Source organism: Cervus canadensis, chromosome 2 (assembly GCF_019320065.1).
Source record: "Cervus canadensis isolate Bull #8, Minnesota chromosome 2, ASM1932006v1, whole genome shotgun sequence".
NCBI lineage: Eukaryota > Metazoa > Chordata > Mammalia > Artiodactyla > Cervidae > Cervus > Cervus canadensis.
The window spans coordinates 19,259,279-19,285,337 of NC_057387.1; the positions used below are offsets into that span (position 1 = coordinate 19,259,279).

The 26,059-nt window shown below is 44.6% G+C and overlaps 1 protein-coding gene across 4 annotated transcripts in view; it reads left to right on the forward strand.

The window, feature by feature from the left end:
• TUFT1 (tuftelin 1) overlaps positions 1 to 20,734 on the forward strand; it is a 42,610-nt gene extending 21,876 nt beyond the window's left edge. For 2 of the 4 annotated variants that reach the window (XM_043458333.1, XM_043458346.1), the window contains 10 exons: positions 2,962 to 3,048; positions 3,605 to 3,694; positions 5,648 to 5,713; positions 9,009 to 9,122; positions 13,164 to 13,292; positions 14,042 to 14,136; positions 16,342 to 16,447; positions 17,291 to 17,374; positions 18,298 to 18,398; positions 19,217 to 20,734. In XM_043458333.1, the coding sequence (XP_043314268.1) occupies positions 2,962 to 3,048; positions 3,605 to 3,694; positions 5,648 to 5,713; positions 9,009 to 9,122; positions 13,164 to 13,292; positions 14,042 to 14,136; positions 16,342 to 16,447; positions 17,291 to 17,374; positions 18,298 to 18,398; positions 19,217 to 19,280 (936 nt within the window). In that variant the 3' untranslated portion in view covers positions 19,281 to 20,734. The remainder of the gene's footprint in view (positions 1 to 2,961; positions 3,049 to 3,604; positions 3,695 to 5,647; positions 5,714 to 9,008; positions 9,123 to 13,163; positions 13,293 to 14,041; positions 14,137 to 16,341; positions 16,448 to 17,290; positions 17,375 to 18,297; positions 18,399 to 19,216) is intronic. The other 2 variants (XM_043458340.1, XM_043458354.1) reach the window with 2 other exon arrangements.
• The last annotated feature ends 5,325 nt before the right edge of the window (positions 20,735 to 26,059 follow it).

The following is a 26,059-nucleotide window of genomic DNA, read 5'->3' on the forward strand; positions in this document are numbered from 1 at the left end:
GAGAAACTACCAGACATTTTTCCAAAGCATCTGCTCTATTTTGTATTCCCACCAGTTATATATGTGGGTTTCAATTTCTGTATATCCTTATTAACACTTGTTATTATCCATTTTTTTGATTATTGCCATCCTAGTGGATGTGAAGTGGTGTCTTATGGTGGTTTTAATTTGCATTTCCCTAATGACATCTTTTTATATGCTTATTGCCTGTTTGTATATCTTTTTTGGAAAAATATTTATTCAAATCCTTTGCTCTTTAAAAATCCAATTGTGCTTTAATTGTTACAGTATAAGGGTTCTTTTATATATTCTGGATAGTAAGTGCTTATCAGATAAATGTTTTGGAAAAAATTTTTATTTTTTTCCCATTCTGTGGGCTTTTTTTTTTTTTTTTGCTTTCTTGATGATGTCCTTTGAAACAAAAATTTTTAGTTTGTTGAAATCCAATTTATATATATTTTTCTTTTGTTACCGTGCTTTTAGTATTGTATCTAAGAAGACTTTGCCAAACCAAAGGTCACAAAGATTTATCCCTATACTTTCTTCAGAGAGTTATAGTTTTAGCTCTTATGCATAGGTCTATGATCCATTTGGGTTAATTTTTGTGTATGATGTGACTTCATTCTTTTGCACATGATGTCCATTTTAACCAGCATGGGTTGTTGAAAAGACTTACTTGGCACACTTGTCAAAAATCAGTTGACAAAAATCAGAGTATGTAATTATTATTCCTGGACGCTTTGTATACCATTGATCTACATGTCTATCCTATATCAGCCCCACGTTGTCTTGACTTCTGTAGCTCTGTAGTAATTTTGTTCTTTTTCAAGAATGTTTTAGCTATTTAGGGTCCTTTGCATTTCCATATGAATTTTAGTATTAGTTTGTCAGTTTCTGCAAAGAAACCAGCTTGGATCTTGATAAGAATTGTGTTGAATTTGTAGTTCAATTTGGGGAGTATTGCCATCTGAGCAATATTAAGTTTTCTAATCCATGAAAATAGGATGTTTGTTCACTTTTTAAGGTCTTCTCTTATTTCCTGTTCTGTAATTTCTTGTTTCTGTTATGTTCTATAACTTTCAGAATGCAGTGTTTTGCTTTGTTAAATTTATTTCTAGATTTTTTTTCTTTTGGATTGTTCATTGCTATTAATAGTGTATAGAAATACAACTATTTTTCATATATTATACTTGTATCCTACAACCTTGCTGAATTCATTTTTTGTTCTAATAGTTTTTTATTGAATTCCAAGGTTATTCTGTATACATGTTCTTGTTATCTATGAATAGTTTTACCCTATCCAACCTGTATACTTTCAATTAATTTTTTTATTCAAAGTCATTACATGGCCTTTACTTGGCCATTAGATTACCACCCCATAATTCTATTAATATCATCATTGTTAACATTTTATTGTGTATCCTCTCAGATATTTTCCTATGTTTGTATTTTTTAAAAATTGTATATTTATACTACAATTTTCTTGCCTCCCTTTAATTGTAGTTTATAATATCTTCTATATCCATAAATGACTTCATAGTATTCTATTATACACATACCCTATAATTTCTTTAATCCCCTATTGTTGAACATTTTGTCTATTTCTACTTTTTGCAGCCATAAACAATATTTTGTCAAGTATATGTATTGCTAACTTGTGTATATGTTTTATAGTATAAATAATAAAGAAATATTTTCTCAATTGTAAAAAATTCAAGCATGGTATACAGAGAAAAGTGTGTAAATCCCCTTTACAATCCCCTTTTCATGAATTTACATGTATGTACATAAGTATTTATCCTAGTTTTTAGCTAAATTTATTTCATTAGGATAAATTTCCAGAAATAGCTTTGATAGGTCAAAGAGTAAATATAGTTTTAAGTCTTCTGATCAGAACCACCAAATTACCACCCAGAAAGGTGGTGACAATTTACCCTCCCACCAGCAGTGTAAGAGTCGGACATGACTGAGCCACTGAACTGAACGGCAGTGTATGAGGCTACCTGGGTGGAGTTAATTTAACTGGAGGTTTCTTTTCTTTTTCTAAAATTTTTATTGAAGTATAGCTGATTTACAATGATGTGTTAGTTTCAGCAAAGTGATTCAGTTACAGATATCTTTTTTCAGATTCTTTTCCCTTATAGATTATCACAAAATATTGAGTATAGCTCCCTGTGCTAACAGTAGGTCCTTGTTGCTTATCTATTTTATATATACTAGTGTGTGTATATATGTTAATCCCACCCTCCTAGTTTATCCTTCCCCCCTCTCCTTTGCTAACCATAAGTTCGTTTTCTGTCTGCAGGTCAATTTCTATCTTGTATATAAATTGATCAAAAGAGTTAATCTCATTTGTATCATTTTGCTTTTCTAATTTTCACATGTAAGGGATCTCATGTGATAGTTTTCTGGCTTACTCCACTTAGTATGATAATCTCTAGGTTCATCCATGTTGCTGCAAATGGCATTATTTCATTCTTTTTTATGACTGAGTCATATTTTAGCCTGTGTGTGTGTGTACCGACCACCTCTTTTTCCCCCCAGTTTTTATGTATTTATTTAGTTTTGGCTGTGCTAGGTCTTTGTTGCCACTTGGGCTTTTCTCTAGTTGTGGCAGGCACGGGCTACTCTCTGGTTGTGGTACGTGGGATTCTCACTGCGGTGTCTTCTCTTGTCGTGGAGCACAGGCTCTAGGATGTGAGGGCTGCAGTAGTTGTGGCACGTGGGCTCTAGAGCACAGGCTCAGTAGTTGAGCACGTGAGCTTAGTTGCCCCGTGGCATGTGGGATCTTCCTGCATCAGGAATTAAACCCGTGTCTCCTGCATTAGCAGGCAGATTCTTTACCACTGGGCCACCAGCGAAGCCCCTGTACCACATTTTCTGTATCTGTTCATCTGTCAATGGACATTTAGATTACTTCCACTGGAGATTTCTTAATTAGTGTTGTTTTCCTTATTTCAGGTGTACTTGAAGGGGAGGTCTGGAGACAAGATGATCCATGAGAAGAATATTAACCAGCTGAAGAGTGAGGTCCAGTATATCCAAGAGGTGGGCACCCCTTCCCTTTGTGGAAATGACCAAAGTCATTTCTCTAAACCTCACATTTTATAGCTCCCTTCTTTCATAGGTTCTGATTTTCTCCCTTCTGCTTCCTTCATATCTCCAAAGTGCCACCATGCCCCCTCATGTGTAAATAGCATTTCTGACCCTTCCATTAATCAACAAATACTTATTAAGCACCATACACCTAGCGCTGTCCCCCAGTCATCCTATCTAAAGTGCCAGCCTTGCTTCCTCACTTTTCTTAAGCCTTAACCTGGCTCGTATTTCTTCTTGGCACTTGTGGCCATAACATATCCCATTGGGTGGTGTGTCTCCCCAGCTGGAAAGTTAGATACACTTAAAAGGCAGGATTTTTTATTATTTTGTTGCTTCGGTAGGAGAGACTGGACTACAGCCCCACTTGAGGAGAGTCTCTCCTTTCCCAGCCAGTACTTAGAACAGTACTTGGCTCATAGGGGTATGGGTTGGGAAAGGGGATTGAGGTGGGTGAGTTGGTGTACTCTCTTTCCCGAAGCTAAAGCCTCTTGCCCTCTCCTCCCAGGCCAGGAACTGCTTGCAGAAGCTCCGGGAGGATATAAGTAGCAAGCTTGACAGAGATCCAGGAGATTCTGTCCATAAAAAGGAGATACAGGTAATAAGAAATGGTCCACAGTTGAGTCCAAACTGAGGAGGTGGAGTTGTGCCATTTACCAGTCACTCATTGGTTGCCAAATCTAATGCCAGTGCCAGGGAAGTTGAGAATACGGGTGATGCTGGCTTCTCTGAGCATTCACATCTTGTTAGGGCTCTCCAGAAGATGGACACTTGTATTCACACATGTCAGCCTATATACAACCACACCTGTCCCTAAAACATGTACAAAAGAAATAGAATTTATATCAATAAAATTATCTTTCAATTAATGGCAAGCCATCTTGTCCGTAGGGATTCTGTGACCAATCTTCTTGTAATACAAAGTCTTATAAAGCAGACAATCACCTATAAATCCAAACTTCTCACAAGTTGATCTTGCTTAATTTGGTGATGCTTGTGGTGTAAATTGGAAGTCTTGGTCCTTGTCTGTTTCTGTGTGTGTCTAGAGCTATCTCTACCCTAGCACAGGAAGCTTCTCCAGGTGAGAATTCATCCTCCCACCCTCGTCTCTGTGCCGTCCCACCCCAGCCCAGGGTCTGGGATGCGCAAAGTGAAAGTCTCTCAGTCGTATTGGACTCTTTGCAACCCCATGGACTACACAGTCCATGGAATTCTCCAGGCCAGAATACTGGAGGGGGTAGCTGTTCCCTTCTCGAGGGGATCTTCCCAACCCAGGGATTGAGCCCAGGTCTCCCACCTTGCAGGCCATTCTTTGCCAGCTGAGCCAGCAGGGGTGCACAGGGTCATCAGTAAGTGTTTGTTGGACCAAACTGATTGGAGAATCCTTCTGGGCGTGGATGGTCCTGGGATCCTGCTTTTTGGTCCTTCAAAAATTTGAGGATAGAGATGTCCCCAGGAGAGCAGAACTGTCTCTTCCATGAGTTCACCCTCATCCTCCCTTAGATTCTGGGCAGTGTCTCCTTCGTCTGCTTTCAGTTTGGGTGGGGTGGTCCTTCTCCAGTAGCCCCTGCCTTCCTTCTCCTAAGGGGAACAGTGACCTTGCAGCTAGAGCTGGCACAATTACCCTTCGCCTTGGGCATGTGCCAGGCTCGTGTGGTGGACACCCCCTAATTCATTTAGCTTTGGCTCAAGGTAAGACTTTCACTGCCTGAGCTCACATCTAGCTGGTGGGAGGTGCTTTGTCTTATGATTGAAGAGCCTAATGTGCTCAGAGCCCAGAAGTCCAGGGCCCTTGTTTTTATAAACCAGCAGTCATATGATGACTAATTAGGCTTTGGGTTGGAAAGAATGGCAGCAAATGCAGCTTCCCCTTTTGATTTATGTTTTGTCAAACCTTGTCAGGATCCCCGAGGGGCAAGGGAAACGCTTTGTTTACGGCAGGCAGCTGCTTGTGTTTCCTGGGCTTCGGGGAATGGGCCGGCACATTTTCCAGTCTGCTGAAAGGTTTTAGCCTGGGGTTTCCTTCCTCCTCCTGCTGAGGCTCAGGTATTTTCTCTCAAGGCTGTGCGTGTTTCTCCACTCCCTCTTTTCTCCGTTTTCCTGCAGAGCACTAGACGTCTTTTCTTCTTTTCTTTCCTCCCTTCTTTTTCTTTTTCCTCTTCCTCTCCCCCCACTCTTCCTTTTCCCTTTTAATCTAAATTTGAACTCTTAGAAAAATAATGTTTTATATGGTTTATATGGAATCTTAAAAAAGTGATACAAATAAATTTATATACAAAACAGAAATAGACCCACAGACATATAGAACAAACTCAAGGTTACAAAAGGAGAAAGGAGAGGAGGGATAAATTAGAAATTTGGGATTAACACACACACACTACTCTATATCCCTGGAGGGGAGGGCATGGCAACCCACTCCAGTATTCTTGCCTGGAGAATCCCATGGACAGAGGCTGGTCTGCAGTCCATGGGGTCGCAAAGAGCTGGACATAACCGAGCGACTAAACAACAGGAGCAATTTTCACTACCAATTTGATTTTTCTTTGAACAGGTGGTGCTAGAAAAGCCAAATGGCCTTAGTGAAGGTCCCCTGACCACGTATAACAGCCCACCCGAGGTAGGTAACAGGGAAAGTAGTGGCAACTACTGGTTAGCCAAGAGGCAGGAAATACACCTTCCTTATCTTTTTGTTTATTGCTTGCTCTCTCTGTCTCACTAACTATGACAGTAATGTTTACTGGCTGTAAAAATGCAAACAAAGGAGAAATATATAAAGCGGAAATTCTGCTTCCCCAGTTCCACTCCTTGTAAATATCCATGGTTAACAGAAGTGGGTAGGTCCTTTTATTTATTTGTTTTTCTGGCTGCGCTGCATGGCTTATGGGATCTTAGTTCTCTGACCAGGGATCAAACCTTGCCCTCCTCAGTGAAAGTGCAGAGTCCTAACTAGACTGCCAGGGAGTTCCCATGGGTGGGTCCTTTTAGAGCAGTGCTCACCGTTGGTTATTAAGATGGCCTTGGGAGCTTTAAAGGATGCAATACCTGTGTGCTGTCGCTAGAGACTGTAATTTAACGGATCTGAGATGTGGCCTATGCACCAGGACTTAAAAAAAATTCTTTTTGACTATGCATGCCATGCAGCATGCAGGATCTTAGTTCCTGACCAGGGACCAAAACTTCACCCCCTGCAGTGGAAGCGGGGAATCTTAACCATTGGGCCACCAGGGAAGTTCTGCATTAGGACTTTTAAAAGCTCTTCACTTGATTCTAATATTTAGCCTGTTCTATTAGTTCAATATTCTAGTTTAAAGTTCTAGAGTGTTTTTCCGTACATAGACATCCATATTTAAAAGCCATATGTGTGTGTGTGTGTGTGTATACAGTAATATATAGACATGCGTTATATATATATGTATAAATATACGTATATAATATGCACATGCTTTTTACAAATAGAGTTGTGATAAATAAAATATTATTTCTTCTTATTTCTTTGTTGTTTTAAACTGAAGAGTACAGCCTTCTTTCCATGTTAGTACATGTAAATCTAGGGCTTCCCTGATGACTCAGAGGTAAAGAATCTGCCTGCGATGCAGGAGACACAGGTTCAATCCTTGGGTCGGGAAGATCCCCTGGAGAAGGAAAAGGCAACCCACTCCAGTACTCTTGCCTGGGAAATCCCATGGACAGTGGAGCCTGGCAGGCTACAGTCCATGGGGTTGCAAAAAGCTGGACACGACTGAGCAACTAAATAACAACAATATGTAAATCTGTCTCATTCTTTTGAATAACAACATAGTATTTTTAATCTCCCTCAGCTTTATTGAAGTATAATCGACAAACACATGGCTATACTTTTTAAAAATGACTTTTGTTGTTATATTTTTTGTGATTATGTAGTAATACAAGACATGCATACTGTTGAAAATTAGGGAAATTCAGAAACATAGAAAAGTTGAAAGAAGAAAAAGATATCAATTGTAATCTATCCAGAGAAAAATCAGTTTGGTGAACTTTCCTTTGTTTTCCCTTCAGTGCAAATATATATTTACAATATTGAGATTAGACTGACTTCCCTTTCACTTTACACTTTCATGCATTGGAGAAGGAAATGGCAACCCACTCCAGTGTTCTTGCCTGGAGAATCCCAGGGACGGAGGAGCCAGGTGGGCTGCTGTCTATGGGGTCGAACAGAGTTGGACACGACTGAAGCGACTTAGCAGCAGCAGCAGTTCTTTGTACTTGTTTCTTGGGCGGTTATTTTTTTGCGTTGGGTGTGTTTGGCCCTCAAGTGCAGAGCTGACTCAGACCTTCCCTTCAATTCAGGGCTCGTTATCATCACTGGGCCCGAAAAGGCCTGTCACTGCTTTGACTTTTTTCTTTTTTTGGTCTCCCTGACCAAAAGGTGCTCACTCTAACATATTTACTATATAATTTAAATATGCCTATTAAGTATGTTTTTAATTTTCATAATAGATTTGCACTCTATTTGTTTTTTCCTTTTTCATCCAACACCATGTTTTTAGGGCTCTGTTTACATTGCTGTGTTAATAAAACCAGTTTTCTTGTCTTTAGCTCCTACATGTAAAATTTTATAACTCCCTTTTATTCTCTTCATATTGTATCATGAAATTTTTCCATGTCATCAAAGAGTCTTACAAGAATGACATTTGGATGCATTTTTTTTTTTTTTTGGAAATTTTTTTAATTAATTTTTTTGGCTGCCCCAGGTCTTGATCTTTATTTGCAGCATGCAAACTCTTACTTGTGCCATGTGAGATCTAGTTCCCCGACCAGGGATTAAACCTGGGCCCCTGCATTGGGAGCACAGAGCCTTAGCCATTGTACTACCAGGGACGTCCCTAATGGCTGGATTGGGAATGTTGTGATTCTAGCCACTCACTTTAGGTGTGCAGTTTGGATTTTTTCCTTCCCCTGAGTCACCATATTTGGCAAATATGCTGTTAGCAACAAGTTATAATAACACCTGGCACCATCTGTTCAGCCTTTCTTCTTCCAAGCTCCAAGATATTATCTTACTTAGTTTTGAGGCAGCCTTGAAGGCAGGGTGTGGTAAGGAGTCTTCTCCCTGTTTCCCAGTTAGAGAAGCAAGGTCCACAGTACTCAGTGATAACACACCACCTGGGACACTGTCCTCTCCTCCCCGCTGAGCTCTGCACTCTGGTTTGAAGGTGCTGCTGCCTCCCACTGTGCAAGACAGGGAGAGACTCTTCTGTCAGACTCGGGGGGGTTTGGTAACTGAAGTGTGGCTGAAATGGCGAGACCCTACATGCCAACTCAGCCCTAACCGCCCCCAGTTTGGGTGTGTCTGCGGGAGACACTCACAGTAACCTCGATGAGACACCTTTTCCTACATCGCATCTGATTCCTGGATTCACTAGTCTTTTGCCCTAAGCTGCCCATCTGTCAGTAACCCTTTATCTGCCGATCTCTGTGCTCTGCGCAGAGAACCACAAAAGACGTGCCTCTGGGCTGTGCCCCTCTTGACCAGCATGGCACAGCCCTCGCCCTTGGGGACGGAAGTCTAAAGAGGATCATGGTCCCCGCTCTCAGAGGGCTCTAGTCTGGTGGAAAAGCAGGACACGCGTGTGAAGATGGCATAACCATACCTGGTCATCAGTCTGTTGACAAGTACATAAAAACTGCTGTAGTGTGTCCTAAAATAATGAGGTGATTGGAAGCTAGTTGAGTTCTTTAGGGTACGAGTGTGTTTTCATATGAATAACTTAGAACACCTGGGTGCCTAAGACGACTAACTTTACTCGCTTATGCGATGTAAATTCCTTCATGAGGGTGGTCTGGGCCAGTCGGTCTAACAAGTGTTTATTATGGGGCAACCTTGTCTTACCAAGTCACATAGTGGCTTCACCTTCTCGTCCTTCTGGCTATAGGTGGACACCTATATAAAAGAAGATGTCGAGAGCTTGAGGAAGACGGTTCAGGACTTGCTTGTCAAGCTGCAGGAAGCTGAGCGGCAGCACCAGTCAGACTGTTCGGCTTTTAAGGTGAGATTTGGGATTTGAGGAGAAAGTGCCCTAAGGGCAGGGCCACTGGATACAGGTGCAGATGAATTTCTTCCTGGCTGGGATGCCATCAATCAACTGGAAAGGCTAGGTTTGGTGGCCTGGGGCACTTCCTGTCAGCTTTGCCCTTTCTTGGATATTTATAGTTTTTGCTGTCCAAGGCTAGCCCATAGTTTGAAGGTCAGCTTTTGAGTCTCTGCTCTACTGGAGTGGAGAAGTGGCGCTGATTTAGGAGAACAGGTAATTCAGAAGTCCTTTCTGTCAATCCGTGGTAAGAACTGCTGGGCTGTATGTGCCATGCAGGCAAAGATTGTTCCTGTAAAGTTCACCACTGCGTCCCCAGTGTCTGAGACAATTCTAGGTATCGGGTGGGTGCCTCAAGTGTGGATGGGATGAGTGGATGGATTGGTGTGGTCTTAAGAAGAAATGTGCCTGTGGAATCAGGAAACTTTAGATCAAGTCTTGGCTTTACTACACAGAGCTCTGTGATTTTTTATTTAATTGAGATATAATTTATTAACAGTGTTTTAAGTGAAAGTGAAGTCACTCAGTTGTGTCTGACTCTTTGTGACTCCATTGATAGTAGCCTATGAGGTTCCTCCATCCATGGAATTTTCCAGGCAAGAGTACTGGAGTGCATTGCCATTTCCTTCTCCAGGGGATCTTCCCAACCCGGGGATTGAACCTGGGTCTCCAGCATTGCAAGCGGATGATTGTACCGTCTGAGTCACCAGGGAAGTCCCCCAACAGTGTTTTAAGTGTCCAGCAAAGTGATTCAGTTACACACACACAGACACATATTCTTTTTCAGCTTCTTTTCTATTATAGGTTATTATAAGATATTGAATGTTCCTGTGCTATATAGTAGGCGCTTGTTGTTTATCTGTTTTATAAATAGTCAGTGTGTATCTGTTAATCCCACATTCCCAATTTATCCTTCTCCCCACCCAGAGCTCTATAATCTTGAGTATCTCAATTATTGTTATAAAAGGTTATTATAGAAGATTTTTAAAATACCGAAGTCTATATATATAAAGCCCCTTCCCAACTATTAAAAGTGTGTGAGGTGTTCCATGCTTTCCAGAAAATTCTTGGGGTAGAGGATGAGGTACACAGGACGGACACAGAGCAGTTCTCCTACTGCTCTGTGTGAGAACCATCTGGTGTCTGCGGTTGTTCACTCAGTCATAAATAAGTAATGATAGGATTCTGCCCTGCCCAGGCTTGCCTGGGGCTGATGGAAGGAGAACTCCCAGCCTGAACTCTTCTCTTTCATGGACTAAAGAGAGAGAATTTTTGAGAGATGTATTGAGGGTGTGGACCAAAGGTAGTGAGAGTGATTAACTGCCTCAAGAGCACTTAAAGTCTTATCTGGGTAATTTAACCTCCCTAACCATTAGTTTCAACTTTCGTAAAAAGGGGTCATGAGTCGTGATTATTTAGGAATATAGTATATGATGGAGGTGTCCTTTTAAACCAATAGAGATAGATGAGACTATTCAATAAATGAAGATGGAATTAATTAACTAGTATTAAAAATAAACTACAGGGATCCTTAATACGTCACTGTTTACAAAAATAGAATCCAACTGGATTAAAGAGTAAATGCAGAAAAATGAGATTATGAAGATATTCAAATATATATATAAGGACATATTTTTTTAAAAAGGGTCATGAAATATACCTTGCAAGTTTGGTGCATTGATTGAGTGAGGTAATATTTGTAAGTATATTTATTGCTTGAAAGAGTTTTAGAAATAATAAATATTCTACATTTTTCTTAGTCATCAGTTTAACAGGTGGGTTTTCCTGTCCTAAATAAATTAGGCTTAGGGCCCCCAGTGGCTGGGAGATAAAGAATCCATCTGTCAATCTAAGAGAAGGGGGTTCAGCCCCTGGGTTGCAAAGATCCCCTGGAAATGGAAATGGCAACCCACTCCAGTATTCCTGTCTAGGAAATCCCGTGCACAGAGGCGCTGAGGGCTACAGTCCGTGGGGTCGCAAGAGTTGAACACGACTTAGTGACTAAATAACAACGCCAACAATAGGGTAATACTCAGATTAATTTGGTCTCAGAACAAAGTAGCTGTGTGGTAAAGGAGTTTATTGAGTCTATTTCAGATTCCCCAATTTGGATAATTCAGTCGATAATGAATCAGTTCAGTGACCCTTTCTTACTTTCCTAGAATAGAACAGGAGGAAGGAGAGGTTGAGGCTGTAGCGCTGACCAGACTGTGAATGTTGGAAAGAAATTTCTACATTGAGAAACACTGTGAAGTACTAGTTGGTTTTGGTGACAAATGGGGGAGCTCTGCTAACCCTGGGCTTCAAAACTTGAGCAAAAGTATCCTCAGTAAAAGCCCAAGGCTGTAAGGCCTCTGACTGCTGTTAACCACACACTCATGGCTTCTTACAAGGGGCTGCCCTTTAACCCCAAGACATGTAGCACAGATCTACAATAGGAGATGCTCCTTGGGTTGCTCCCACTACTGGGGTAGGTCCCCAGACCCTCTCATGGTTAAGGGATTCCCTTAGGGCAGGGCTGGCTGGAGCTGTGGGACCGATGTAGCAGAGTGTGGCTTTTTCCCTTTGTGACTTCACAGCTGCGTGTGAGGATCATCTGTGGCTCGTTAGTGCTGTGTTCGGGGCACACAGCAACCTGGGTGCGATGTCTGTGTACAGAAATGAGAGGCCTTCTTTTTACACTTCTGCCCAAGGGGCTGGCCTGTTTTAGGCTGATATGGGACACTGGAAGGCTTTTCTCAGTCTCTTCGGATGGATTAGACTCTCTGGTCTTTTTTTCTGAAGCTGGGGGGCAAGAAGGGCAAGATTGTCTATTACCATGAAGACAACCTGTCATTAAGCGTGGGTTTCCCGTTCTACTGGCTCCTGGCTGTCAGGAAGGATTTACTCTGGATGGGGCTCTGTACAATGTGGACAAGTCCCATCACACATCATTCTTTGCTTTGCTTTCTTCTCCTTGATTCTGACTTCAGGAGGAGCCAGACAAACTGGTTGCTGGTTCGTTTTACCAGGCCTGGTTAGGCTTTCCAGAGGTTACTCAGATTCTTTTTTGGCCTCTGAATGGGGAGTCAGAGTGGGGTACCTGGAAAGCATTGAAATCGATGATGAAACAGCTGAGTTTACTATCATTTACTGGCTGTGTAATCTTGAATAGGTCATTTGACCTTTCGTTGTGAAAGGAGAGGGTTGGACTAGGTGATCATCCGGTCCATTCATGATGTTGCAGAGCATTGGCTGTGTGCTCAGCGCTGTTCTAAGCTCTGGAAAGGTAATGGTGCCCAGGGTCTCTGCCGTCATGAAGCTGATGGTCTCCTGGGGGGTGCGCACAAGTCACCAGGCAAAATCTGCTCAGTGCATAAGAGGGAAAGGTTGTGTGTCCTCTGTAGACACACAAAGGACACACACCTCATCCGAGCTCCAGCTCCCTGGAAGAAGGGATGTCTAGGCTGAGACCTGAAAGATGATCAGGAGTTGGCAAAATGCACACAGGAGGAAAGGAGGCAAGTTCTTAGTTTACTTTTTCACTCTAAATTCCACTTTTGTCCTTTCCACATTGGAAAATTCTTCCTGGTGCTAGTAATGCTTCCGGGTGCTGTTTTGGTCTTTCCAGGATTGCTGGAAGTGAGGATGAGGAAGAGTGGAGACAGAAGGAGGGACCGAGATTCCTCCATTGGATTCTTTGTATTAGGAAGAAAGCCATAACACTGGTTTAACCTTGGGTGACCCTGGAGGGCTGGTGGGGATGCCGAAGATGTCAGCCGTCTGGAAAGTGGAGCTTGTGGGTTCCAGGTGTCACTCTGATTATGTGACAATTATCCTTGGGAGTGGAGTTAATCTGCTGATCTCCTGAGTGGCCCTGGAACAGTGAGGGGGAGACAGCAGTATGCCCATCAGGGTTGCCTCCTCCTCCCATCCCTGCACCCGCATTCCTGGGTTTTTTCCTTTTTATCCATGTTTGTCCTTACACACAGTTCACACAGTCCCCATCCTGTGTCCCAGGTCACACTCAGCGAGTACCAGAGAGAAGCCAAACAGAGTCAGGTGGCCCTTCAGAGAGCGGAGGACAGAGCAGAGCAGAAGGAGGCAGAAGTCGGGGAGCTGCAGAGGCGCTTGCTGGGAATGGAGACGGTAACTGCTGGGGTCTTGCTCTTCAGCACCCAGACTCCTGGGCCGGAAGGTGCGGGCAGACTGACTGAGATGGTTGCAGAGACCTTCCTTTTCTGAGCGGTTCCAGAAAAGCACATTTCACAGCTTTGTTTGCAGTACCGTTTAGCCCTTAAGGAATGGGAAGGGGTTTTTTTTAATCTTTTATTTATGTATTTGGCTGTGCTGGGTCTTAGTTGCAGCATGTGGGATCTTTAGTTGTGGCATGCGGGATCTAGTTCCCCAACCAGGTATCGAACCTGGGTCCCCTACATTGGGAGCACAGAGTCTTAGTCACTGGACCACCTGGGAAGTCCCGGGAAGGTCTTTCTTTATCTAACTTAGCCCTTGGTAACTCGACGTGAACCCATTTCTGTTTTAGGTGGGTTCTGGTAGAGCTGCCCTTTGGCCTTTGAAGACAGTTCTTCAGGAGCGATTCAGCCTAGTTTCCCGGGGATTGGTAGCCAGAACTGGCAGGTGGACCCAGCTGATGCAGGGCCGGATTCTCCCTTCGGGCAGCTGGGCGAGGCTGAGAAGTTTCTATGTGCTGAGGGTGGGAAGGGTTATCCCTGACAGGGGAGAGCACCCCATCAAACCAGCTTGACCTGCTGCTCCCTGGCAGCTGTCCCAGGCCCCGCAGGGGCTGAGTCCCAGCCCTTCGTGCCCATCTTACCCCGAACACAGACACCATCACCGTCTCCTCATTGTAGATTTTCTTTCCTTTGGCCCACCAGGAGCATCAGGCCTTACTGGCGAAGGTCAGGGAAGGGGAGACAGCCCTGGAGGAACTCCGGAGTATGAATGTTGACTGCCGAGCAGAACAAGAGAAGTAAGGGCCCTGGCTCACCATGAGGCTGGGTGCGGGGAGGAGAGGGTGCCGGCCTGGGGCGGAAGCTGGTGCTGGTGTCAGGCCTTCCAGCTCTGACTCACTGTGTGCCTGCTCGGGCTGGGGCCCCGCCCAGAGAGATACTGTGGGGAGGCTGTCATGTCTGAGCAGCTCATTTTCCAATACCCCGAAGAAAAGGCTTCTGCGGTTGTAGGGTCAGGGGCAGGAGGGAGCTGGTGAAGCATCTACCGTTGCGGCACGTCATTCTGAGATTCTGAGGTTGTTACCCTGGATGTGTTACTAGATTGCACCACAGCCTACTCCCCCCTAGACAAAGTGTTAATCGCTCAGTCGTGTCTGACTCTTTGTGACCCCATGGACTGTAGCCCACCAGGCTCCTCTGTCCATGGAATTCTCCAGGCAAGAATACTGGAGTGGGTTGCCATGTCCTCCTCCAGGGGATCTTCCTGAAGCAGGGTTTGAACCCACATCTCTTACATCTCCTGCATTGGCAGGTGGGTTCTTTACCACTTGCGCCACCTGGGAAGATCACAGATGGTAAATCAAATTTAACATTAGGATATTGGGGGACTTCCCTGGTGGTCTAGTGGCTAAGACTCCACGCTGCCAATGCAGAGGGCCCAGGTTTGATCCCTGATTGGGGAACTAGATCGCACATTCTGCAACTAAGATTTCACATGCCACAACTAAAAATCCCACATGCTGCAATGAAGATTGAAGATCCTGAGTGCCACAACTGAGAGTTGACACAGTCAAATAAATAATTAAAAACCTGGACCTTTCTAAGTTCAACAGACATTACCTGAAGGGCCTTCTAAGGGATTCCAAGATGAACAGATACAATCCTTGCCTTCTTGGACCCCTCGGTCTGCTAGGGTTATCTTCTCTTCTTTGGGATAACCTTGATCTAGGCCCGCCTGGCATGGTAACTACAGACATCTTATTGTAACCTTCTTTCAGACTTCATAGCAGAATTGCTTTAAATTACTCAGCACTCCCTCACCACTCCTGTGGTGGAGGTGCTCACAGACAAAGGACTGAGGGGAAGGAGCAGGAGAGACAGAGAAGACCAGAAGACCGAGATTTGGGGATGGCAAGTGACAGTTACACATCATAAACACTGATTTTCTAAATAAAAGGAGACAGGAATAGCACACTGGAGAGCTGAGGGTAGGAACTTAGAGTGTCTGAACTTAGGAAGGTGAGTTGGGCTCAGATTGCATTGTCCCCCACTCCTAGAGCTGCCCATCCTCTAGCAATGGGCTTTTGTCTGCTTCCTCAGGCAGACCCAGAGAATAATGGGTGCCAGCAATTCTTAAATGCCCTGAACTCCTGGGCACTCTCCCTAGCCGCCTGACCTTTGGAGATCTTGACCCAGTTTGCTCAGCAGTGTCTGGGAATCAAGAGACTTAGACCTGGGACTTCCCTCGTGGTCCAGTGGTTATGACTTCTCGCTCCCAGTGCTCTGCACTTAGTCCCCCTGGTCAGGGGACTAAGATCCCACGTACTGCCTGGCACAGCCAAAAAACAAAACAAAACCAGACTCGTGTGAAGAGGTGTTGCTGCTGCTGCTGCTGCTGCTAAGTCGCTTCAGTCGTGTCCAACTCTGTGTGACCCCATAGATAGCAGCCCACCAGGCTTCTCTGTCCCTGGGATTCTCCAGGCAAGAATACTGGAGTGGGTTGCCATTTCCTTCTCCAATGTGAAGAGGCGCTAAGGGTCCTCAAATCTTATCTCCCTCTTGGTATAAAATCCCTGCTAACAGCTTGATGGTCTTGGGTATCATAATCCCAGCTTGTACATGAATCTTTCCAGGAATAAGGAGCTCATTAGATGTGAGGCAGTCCACTTTCTGACAGCTTTAATACTGAGAATGTCTTTCCTATGTTATTAAATAACATAAGAGCTGCTACCTTGGTACATCTACCTATTGGCCCTAGTTTTACTGGTGGAACTATCCGGAATGATTTATCCTTTCTAACCTTTCTGAGCCTCAGTTCCCTTGTTTGGACTGGATGATCTCTAGTGATGCTTCTGATGTGTGTTCCCACTGCCTCCTCCTTGCAGCAGACCTGGGGTGGAAGGAAACACACCTGATCAGAACCCCCTGAGCTCAAGGTCCTTACTGTGACCAGGTGGAGAAAGCATCTTTTCCTCTTACCTCAGCCTTTTGGTCTTAATTCCCAGGGCTGCTAACCTGGAAAAGGAAGTGGCTGGGTTGCGGGAGAAGATCCACCACTTGGATGACATGCTTAAGAGCCAGCAACGAAAAGTCCGGCAAATGATAGAGCAGGTACATGGGTAACCCCTGCTCCGGGGGGCCCACTCTGGGAGTCTCTGCATTGCGTCCAGCCCTGTTTTCCTGTCAAGCCTACACCTTTATTTATTTATTCTCCTGGGTATCTTGTCTTATATTCTTGAGTGTCCCATAAAACACTTAAGTCTGCCTATTAAATTAGGGTGATTGGGATTTGCTTTTCTTCCATCTTTCCCCTACTTTTTTGGTCATTTGCCTTGTGGTTTTCCATGGGAAAAGAAGGAAAAGATTAGTTCCTTGCATGTTAAAAAGTGCTGGTGAATAAATAATTCAGTCCCAATAAACTCACTTATCTGTGTGTAGATTTTCAACCTTTGCACCTCATGATGTATTTTCTGCTTTTCCTTTCCTGAGCTTTAGGTGGTCAGAATGTGCTGTTTTGTGGAATTGTTTTGAGAATTTCAGACCCCCTAGTTGGGAGGGCAGAGTTGTGGCATGTCAGCTCCATGTGTGCTAGGATTTCTTCCATCTTGTTCACTGCTGTTTTTCCCATTGTCTAAAATAGGGACTGTTATATAGTCTGGCATTCAATATTCCTTTCTTGAACCAGTACATCATTTGTATTTCCCAAAGGCAAATGAAATGGTTTTTGAGCCATCCATTATTTTGGATTATGAGGGTGGTGTTCCCCCTCACCCCCCTCACGCAAATCTGGGATAATCAAGAGTTTAATGTTTACTGAAAAGCTAAGGAAGTCACGTGAGAGGTGCAGTACTCTGCCCTTTGTCTCCACTGGCTCCCCCAGCAGCCGGGCAAAGTTGGATGAGTGTGTCATGAGTCATTTCAGAGCGAGCCCTCGTGTCTCCCGAATCTTTGCAGCTCCAGAACTCAAAAGCTGTGATCCAGTCCAAGGATAGCACCATCCAGGAGCTCAAGGAGAAGATTGCCTACCTGGAAGCCGAGGTGTGTGTTCCAGGCAGCCCTGGGAAGGGAGCAGACTCTTGAAGAAGAAACTGGACATGGGGAGGGGGAAATTCTGGAGGGATCTTGGTCGTGTCTTGCTGCTGCTCAGAAGTGAGTATCTGAGGTGGTTGGTTGATCTCCAGCTTTTCTGCTGAGTGAACGTTTTCTGAGACTCTTTAGGGATTGCGGGCAATGGTAAGACCTGTCCCCACTCTGAAGGGATAATCCTTGTGGTGCCACCCCTGTGCCACAGCTGCATGAAGGCCAGCCCTTCATTCTGATTCTGTGGGCTTAGCAGAGGAGCTGACAGTGAGCTGAGCCTTGAAGGAGAACACATCCTATAGATGGAGTCTTCTCCATGGCTAAGGTGATGGGCTTGATTGGCTGAGGAGTTCTTCTTGGTCTGATGTCTACCATACTTCAGAGGCCTTCCTGTCCATTGACTGACTCCCTGAGATTACTTTGCAGCCGTTGTGTGAGGGTGTCTCAGATAGAGGGGGAGATCAAAAGAAATAGGAGACAGAGTTGTTTATCTCCAGGGAGTCAGCAGTCTAGATTTAGAGATAAAATCCATTAAAAATATACCTAAGGGTACTTTATAGAAAAGCACATCAGCAAATGCAAGTAAATTTCCCAACAGACTCTAGGAGATTATATGCAGGAAATGTATAGAAGGGAAGTACAGGAGATGATCAGTGTTTAACAGTTATCGAGAGAACACGTCCTCAGAGAAGGAGGCTGAAGCAAGTACCGGAAGGAGAGTGCAGCCTGGAGTGGTGAAGATGGGCTTCCTGGTGGTGGCATGCACAGTGAGGGTGGGGGTGGCAGCAGCACCTAGAGGTAGAGAACAGGATGAGCTGGTTAAATGTGACCCGTGGCAAACCAGAAGAAACCAATTCTGATCGCATAAGCTTGTGTTACAGAATTTAGAGATGCATGACCGGATGGAACACCTGATAGAAAAACAAATCAGTCATGGCAACTTCAGCACCCAGAACCGGGCCAAGACCGAGAACCTGGGCAGGTGAGTGAGTCCACATGGAGCCAGGCCCAGGTAGGAAGTGAAGGAAGGAGGGGCAGAGCCACAGAAAAGAAACCTTTAGTACCAAGGTCAGGACAAGGCTCTTCAAGGTCCAGTTTCATTCTCTCTGTCTCTCATCTGATCCATTCTCCACCTGAACCACTTTCTAACCAGGTTAGAGTAGAGCCTGATAGCACAACCCCAGGGAGGCCCATGAACAACACTAGAGGCATATGAACCCCCGAAATTGGATGTAAAAATTGTGACTGTGTAGCAAGGACATATGGAGCTTCCCAGGTGGAACAGTGATAAAGAACCCGCCTGCTAGTGCAGGAGGTGCAAAGAGACGCAGGTTCGATCCCTGGGTTAGGAAGATCCCCTGGAGTAGGAAATGGCAACCCACTCCAGTATTCTTGCATGGAAAATTCCATGGACAAAGGAGCCTGGCGGGGGACAGTCCATGGGGTCGCAGAGTCGGACGTGATTGAGCACACACATATACAGCAAGGGCATATGTCTAGGCAGAGGGCTTTTTGTTTCTGAGAGATTCACAGAAAGGTCCAAAACTTTGGAAGAAAAATCAGGAATCACAGTCGTCCCGCTCTGTAGGTGTTGAGCTGCACCCTCTGTGTTCCGCACCCTTGTCATGAGATAAAAGCACCAGTCCCCTGGCCCCTTAGCACTGACAGTGATGGTTTCAGGACATTAGAACCAAGAGATCAGTGGGCCCTGCAGGGCGTGACCTGGAGGCAAGCCAGAGGGGTGGCCCTGGGAAGGCTGGGCCATGACAGGGCACTCAGCGTTTCCGACTTTCTTTTCAGCGTCAGGATATCCAAGCCCCCCAGCCCAAAGCCCCTGCCTCTCATCCGAGTGGTGGAAACATGAGCCCAAGGAGATGGACGTTGCTGCCGCCTTTGGCCTGCGGAGGAACCCATCACCCCTGGAGGCTGCCGGCCCTGACTTTGACTTCCCACCTGCTCCCTGGCTGTGCTCACGGTTCTGTACGCTGGGCAGAAGGAGGACTAACGCCCCTCTGGACACTGTGGCCTCTGGAGGCTGGTACCCTGCCTGCAGGGGCCAGGGCAGTAGCCTTGTTCCCATAGTTACTATTTCTCTCTGTAGCAGAGCCTCCCTTCTGTTGTAGCCTGGAGTTCAGCTGCCCCAGAAGCAGGCCCTCCATGGGTCAGGTCTGGAGAGGTGATGAGATCTGTCCTAGAAGCTGGAGTCCTGGGGGAACAGAGTTCCTTCCGTAAACATAGCTCAGTTCTTAGCAACAAACTGTTTGTTTTTCTACTTGCTCCACCCTCAGCCCATGCTGAGCAGGGCCTCCTGCAGACAGACTTTGGGGCTGCCTGTCATGGCCTGGTCAGAGTCAGTGAACCTCAACTTTGACCAGGTGGTCTTGTCTTTGGGGGAGGGGAAATGTCCTTCAAGGCGTAGCTGTGAGCAGAAAGGTTCTGTGAGGCCATGGACAGTTACGGGCAACTTCTCTCTGCTGTGAAGGCTCCCAGAACCTCTTAGGGTTTCCCCCTAAGTGGAGGTGCAAGATACACCTCATTCTTCTTGACTCAGAGCCTAAAAACTGTTTCACTGGGTTACATCAATCTCAGCGAAGAAACTCTTATGGTATTTATTTTGCTAAGTTATTGGTGTTTTTCCTTCCATCTCACAACTGATTTAATCCCAGAGTTTTGCAGTCTTCTCTTGCGGTGTTTGGATTTACTTGACAGAGGGAAAAGAGCATTTCCAATGGACTCATTGATTTCAGAATGATGTTATAAGTCTTTTTCTCTCTTTCCTCTACCTGCTGCCTTTCCCTTCCTCCTCCAAACCTCAAGAAGGCAAGTATATTTACCCTGAGGCATCAGGGTCTGAATGTCTGTTGTTTGGGGGAAGACAGCCATCTGGAGGGATTGAATTCCTCTCTTAACCCTGCTGTGCCCCGGTGCTCCACCATCAGTTTGTTATCCTGGCTCTGAATGAACCTGCCACTCATCTGTGTTCTCTTTAGGGCTCTTCCTGCAGCCTTAAGAAGGAGGTAAGCATCAGAATGTGGTACTCTAGGACACAGGAAAATGAAAAATAAACATTAAGTCTCTTTAGGTTCTACTTGGCTCAAAACCAGAAGCCTTAAGTCTGTGGTTTCTGTGCATTGTGGCTGAGCTCCCGTGCTAGCTTTGTTCGTTGTGGTGTTCGAGTGTTCTTCACACCGTTCCCATTTGCACAATGAGGGGGTTGCACCAGATAATTTCCATGGGTCCTTCCAGTTCTGATACTCTTTCCCATGGCATACTCTTTGTATGGTGAGTTTAATAAATTATGTTAATGTGTCTCTTTGAGCTCCTGGTGTGGTTTCTTGTCACTTTTCCGGGAGGATGAAAGAACATAATTCTAGTGCTTCTTGCAGGTGGGCACCCTGCTGTCCATATCTGGAAGGTGTGGAGACATCCCCAGTACTATAATTTGGGGACTTTGAGGCATTCAAAGGAGTTAGAGTGTCTCTGTTAAGCAGCTCAGCTCCATGGTCTGAGTCCTTGTTGTAGGAGGTAGCTCCTAGCTTTTGCTGTGACCTGTCTGGGGTGGTGGCCTTGTGGGATCCCTAAGCTTGGCCAGTTGGAAAAAGGCTGCTCGCAGACAGAGGTCTTGTGATTATTTAGAGATTTACCAATCCCGAAAGTTAGAGATTTATTTGCAGACAGAGGTCCTGTGATTACTTAGAGTTTTACCAATCTCAAAACAAAGATTTACCGATCAGCACTGGAGGGAGGTGACTAACTCCACATCCTTCGCAGAAATGAAAAGCTGACTGCAGCTGTTTGAGGCTTTAGGTTTTGGCATCTCTAGGTATTGCATTCAATTAATCCAATGATCATCTTTTTCTTCCTGCCAAAAAAATGTAGTTGACTGCAGGGCCCAACGGGGACATAGCTAAATTTACAGGAATCTTCCCTGGGCCAAAGGAACTAGAAACCCCCTTCATCTCTGGCCCCAATTCCTCTCTCGTCCCCTTTCGCCTTCAATCAGAAAAGTGTAATATTTTTCTCTTGTGACTTTTCTTCCCCTTTCTGCTTCTCAGCTAATTCACACTCAGGCTTCAGAATATACTGGAAACCTCCTTCCATTCCAGACCTGGGTTTGTCTTTGAGCAGCCTAAGTTCTCTTCTTTCTCTGGCAGTCTTGCCTGGCATGGGTGTATCTAGACTGTGCTTGTTTTCAGAATATTAAGAGGGTGGAAGCAGGGTGGGGTTGCTTAAGGAGCCAAGAAGACTTGCAGAGCTGGAAGAAGATGCAGTGAGGAAGAAGATGGAGTGAGTGAGCCCGCCATACAGGAAAGAGAAGCTCTGGACTGAGCCTCAGGGACTTGGTGAGACAAGCAGAGGTTGGACTTGGAGGTAATGAAATGGCCTGGAAATGTTCTGGGGAGAGAACTAGAGCTCTAACGGGAGTTCCCTGGCTGTTTGGTGCTTAGGACTCTGTGTTTTCACTGCCATGGGCCTGGGTTCAATCCCTGGTTGGGGAATTAAGATCCCACAAGCCACACAGCATGACTGAATTAAAAAAAAAAAAAAAGAACTAGCGCTCCAAGAGGTTCCTGGGACCAAAAAGTACCTCTGGTGTACATTTCCCCAAGTTTAATTGTACTACTGCCCAAAGGAACAGGGGCTAAGGAGGTTCTATGGGAAGAGAAGTAGTCAAGGGAAAGATAGTTTATATCCTGGCAACCTTTTCAATTAGAGATGGACACTGGGGACTGGGGAACGGTAGAGGCCCAGGCCTGAGAAAGGGCGTGCTGAGAAGCTGCCCCTGACCTCAGCAGCCTGTTTATTGCCTGCGTTATGTCATGTGTAAGCCACTCCCCTGTGCTCCCTGAATGTGTTGTACAGAGAAGATTGAGTTCCACTCTCTGGGACGTTTGCCATGATGGCCTGTTTCTTTGAGCTGGGTGCTGAGAGCTGCCCGGACATGCAGCCGTCATCAGCAGCACCCTGTAAACTGGGAGCATCACCTCAACGTGGGAAAAGCTTGGAAGAGTGCTCCCTGCCTCCTGAATAACTGCCCCTGTCCTCCCGGGGTAGAAAAAAGCCTCCCTACCTTCCTTGGGTAGAAAAAAGCCTGATCGGGACATGGTATTTCAACCAAATGGTGTATTGGGCCTTTTAAAAAAAAAAACAAAAAACTAAGTACCTAAAACCAAAAATTGATTAACTTATTTTCATCTCTGTTTTAAAAAACTTTGCATTATGAAATGTTCCACGATGTCCTCTGGAAAGATGCTTTGACATGAGGTGGCTTAAAGCAACTTAATTTGACTGAGGAGGGTAATACTCTGTCTCTAATCAGCGCTTCGATGTGTGTTGCTGGTTTTTGTGGGGCCTCTGCTAATCCCCTGGGCTCCCTTGTTCCTCAGAGCCAAGCGTTGCGGAGCATGGGCCTGAGTTTGTTCAGGCTCTGACCCAACAGCAGATGTTCGCCTAGGGCCCTTGGCCTCTTTTCCATGCTTCGATTTAGGACTCTAGCTTCGCAAAGAGAAATCGTTTCCTATCTTCCCTGTCCCAGTTCTAAGCACCATGGCCTTGAAACTCAAAGTTGGAGACCTAAATATTCTTTCGCCCCTCTTTCTCCAAGGAAAATCCTTATCCAGGCTGAGGCTAAAGAAGATCTTTTTTTTTTTTTTTCCAAAAGGTGAGAAATTTCTAGCTCTGTGTGCTCTTGTGGGTTGGCAGTGAGACCTACACTGAACTCTCAAATGTGTGGGCCTTTTCTCCTGGAATCTCTCTTCCTCTGAAGTCCTCTGGGACTTAGGATTGAGGATAGATGATGGCAGGATAATTAATTTCCTGACCGGGTGTTGGTCTCCAAGTCTTAGACCTCAGGACCTCACAAGCCGAGGGGAAGGAAGTCATTTGTCCTCATGACTTTATCTACCAATTCAGTGCTGATTATGCATCTCACCTTTCCTCCCCCTCACTAGTATTCCAGGCCAGACTCCTGCATGTCTGCAGGAGTTGGGGCACCCTATGTCTGTTTTATATCTATTTCTATGTGTTTGAACTGGCCTGCTATGTAAAATATGTGATTATGGAGGAAAATCAGAAAAATACTTATACTTAGGGAAAATATTAGTTTTTATAATAATTTATCAGTTATAATAATATAACAATAATATTATCAGTTTTTATACTAATTATTTGGCTGTGTTGAGTCTTAGTGGTGGCACACATGATCTTTGTTACACTTTCTTTCTTGTGGCGCATGGACTTTCTAGTTGTGAGCTTGGGCTTACTTGCTTCTCAGCATGTGTGATCTTAGTTCCCTGACCAGGAATGAACCTGCATCCCCTGCATTGCAAGGTGAATTCTGAACCACTGAACCACCAGGAAAAACTCAGTTTTCCACCTGTATGTCTTCTTTACAACATATACAGACCACTTCACTTGTGGTCACCAAGTGTGTGGGGTTTTCTGCTCCCCACAACAGGCAATTCTCAGCAACCACCAGCTGGGTTTAGCTCAATTCTGATACCATCTACCTGGAGATAAGGTTAAGGGCTAAATTGCAAGAGGCTGCCCCTCCCTAACATCAGATGCCAAAGGTAAGTAGCAGGTCCCTAGCTGGATTTTTGTCTGACTTGACTGTGAACCAGAGATTCCCACAACCCTCTCCTTGGGTTCAATTAATTTGCTAGAGAGACTCACAGAACTCAGGGAAACACCTACTTACCTTTACCGGTTTATAAAAAGATATAATAAAGGATGCAGATTAATAGCCAGGTGAAGAGATCCATAGGGTGAAGTCTGGGAGGGTCCTGAGTGCAGGGGCCTTCGTTTTTGTGAAGTTGAGGTACATCACCTCCCTAGTGTAAGGATGTGTTCACATACCTGGAAGCTCTCTAAATCCCATACTGTTGGGATTTTATGGACTCTTCCTCATGTAGGCATGATTAATCATGAATTCCATTTCTAGCTCCTCTCCCTTCTCTGGATAAGTGGGGAGTGAAGCTGAGAATTCCAAGTTTCTAACCATGGCTCAGGCTCTCTGGTGACCAGCCCCCAACCAGATATACATCCAGAGTCACTTCATTAGAGCAAAAGATGATCCCAGTGCTTTTATCATGCAGGAATTTATAAAGGTGGTAGAAATTATGTGCCAGGAACACTGGGTCACAGACCAATACATATGTCTTCTATTACTGGACAACAAGTCAATAGAGCTGTCTCCTAGGATATATTGTACTTTTTTTTGACCACTCCATGCAGCGTATGAGATCTTAGTGCCCTGACCAGGGATTGAACCCATGCACCCGCATTGGGAGCATGGCATCTTAACCACTGGACCACCAGGGAAGTCCCTGGATATATCGTAATTTCAGGGTCAAGAGAAATGAAACTGACTTCCTTTGAAACAGACTTCCGTTTTCAACTCTCATACTTCCTCTTAGTAGAGAGACTCACTCTCTTCAGTGATTCAAACTAGAAATTTAAAGCCACTTTAGACTCTTATTTCCATTTCTTTATCCCTTATATCTAGTTTGTCAACACGTCCTAATGTTTCCTCTATTGAGAAATACCCCAGACTTTCTCTTTCTCATGTTCACAGTCTCATTGCACCTCATCTGTCTCTTTTTTGGTCATGCTGCATGCCATGCAGGATGTTATTGATACTGTATTTTCCTGACCAGGGATCAAACCTGTGCCCCCTGCATTGGAAACTCAGAGCCTTAACCACTGGACTGCCAGAGAAGTCCCTGTAGCCCACCTTTGTAAGCCTGGATTACAGCAGAAACCAGTCCCTACTGGTCCCCCACCTCCATCCCAACCTACCCCAAATCTACTCTCCTCACCACTGTTATTTGAATTTTTCCCAGATACTATTTTCATCCTACCAGATGGGTTTGTTTAGTCAGGACAAAAGAAGGCTGATGGAAATATGATAGCAGTCTCCAAAGAGATGAGAATCTGTCTCATAGAAGGAGGTGCAGTTTTACTCCATCTAGCTCCAGAGGGCAGAACTCAGACATGTGGGTGGTACCTGCAGGGAGATGGCTAAGAAACAAAAGGATGAGTTGACAATTTGAGTGTCAATTGGACTGTCTTGACAAGTTAGTGAGTTTCCCCACATGCACAAGTATTTTCCCAATTAGAAAGCGACCTAAAATAACAAATACTCAATACAATATACCAAGGAATGAACTTTATTTGACATGTCAGTGATCTATGTGAGAAAAATGACCATATTTTGTTGAGAAATATGGGAAACTAAATGAAGAAAAACTTTCCCAGATGGCAAAGTTAAAATTGTAAAGATGTCATTTCTTCCTTAATTTACTTTCAGGCTTTGTGTAATTATAATGAAAATTCCAATAGAGTCCTTTTAGAATTGGATATAATTATTTAAAAAATTCATCCGGAAAAATAAACAGGGGAGATGGCAAAGGAAATTTTGAAGACAGAGTTTAATTAGGGGATTATTAGCCTTGGGGATACTGAAACATTACATAGCTTACACATCAATTTAATATGCTTGCAAGGCAGAAGTAGACCCAATTTTATAGAAGCATTAAAAAGGATAAAAGAAGCATTGCAACTCAATGGGGAAAAGGTATTTGAACAATTGGTTAAGAATTTGGAAAACAAAAAAAGAATTCTAACCTTAAACAGTACACC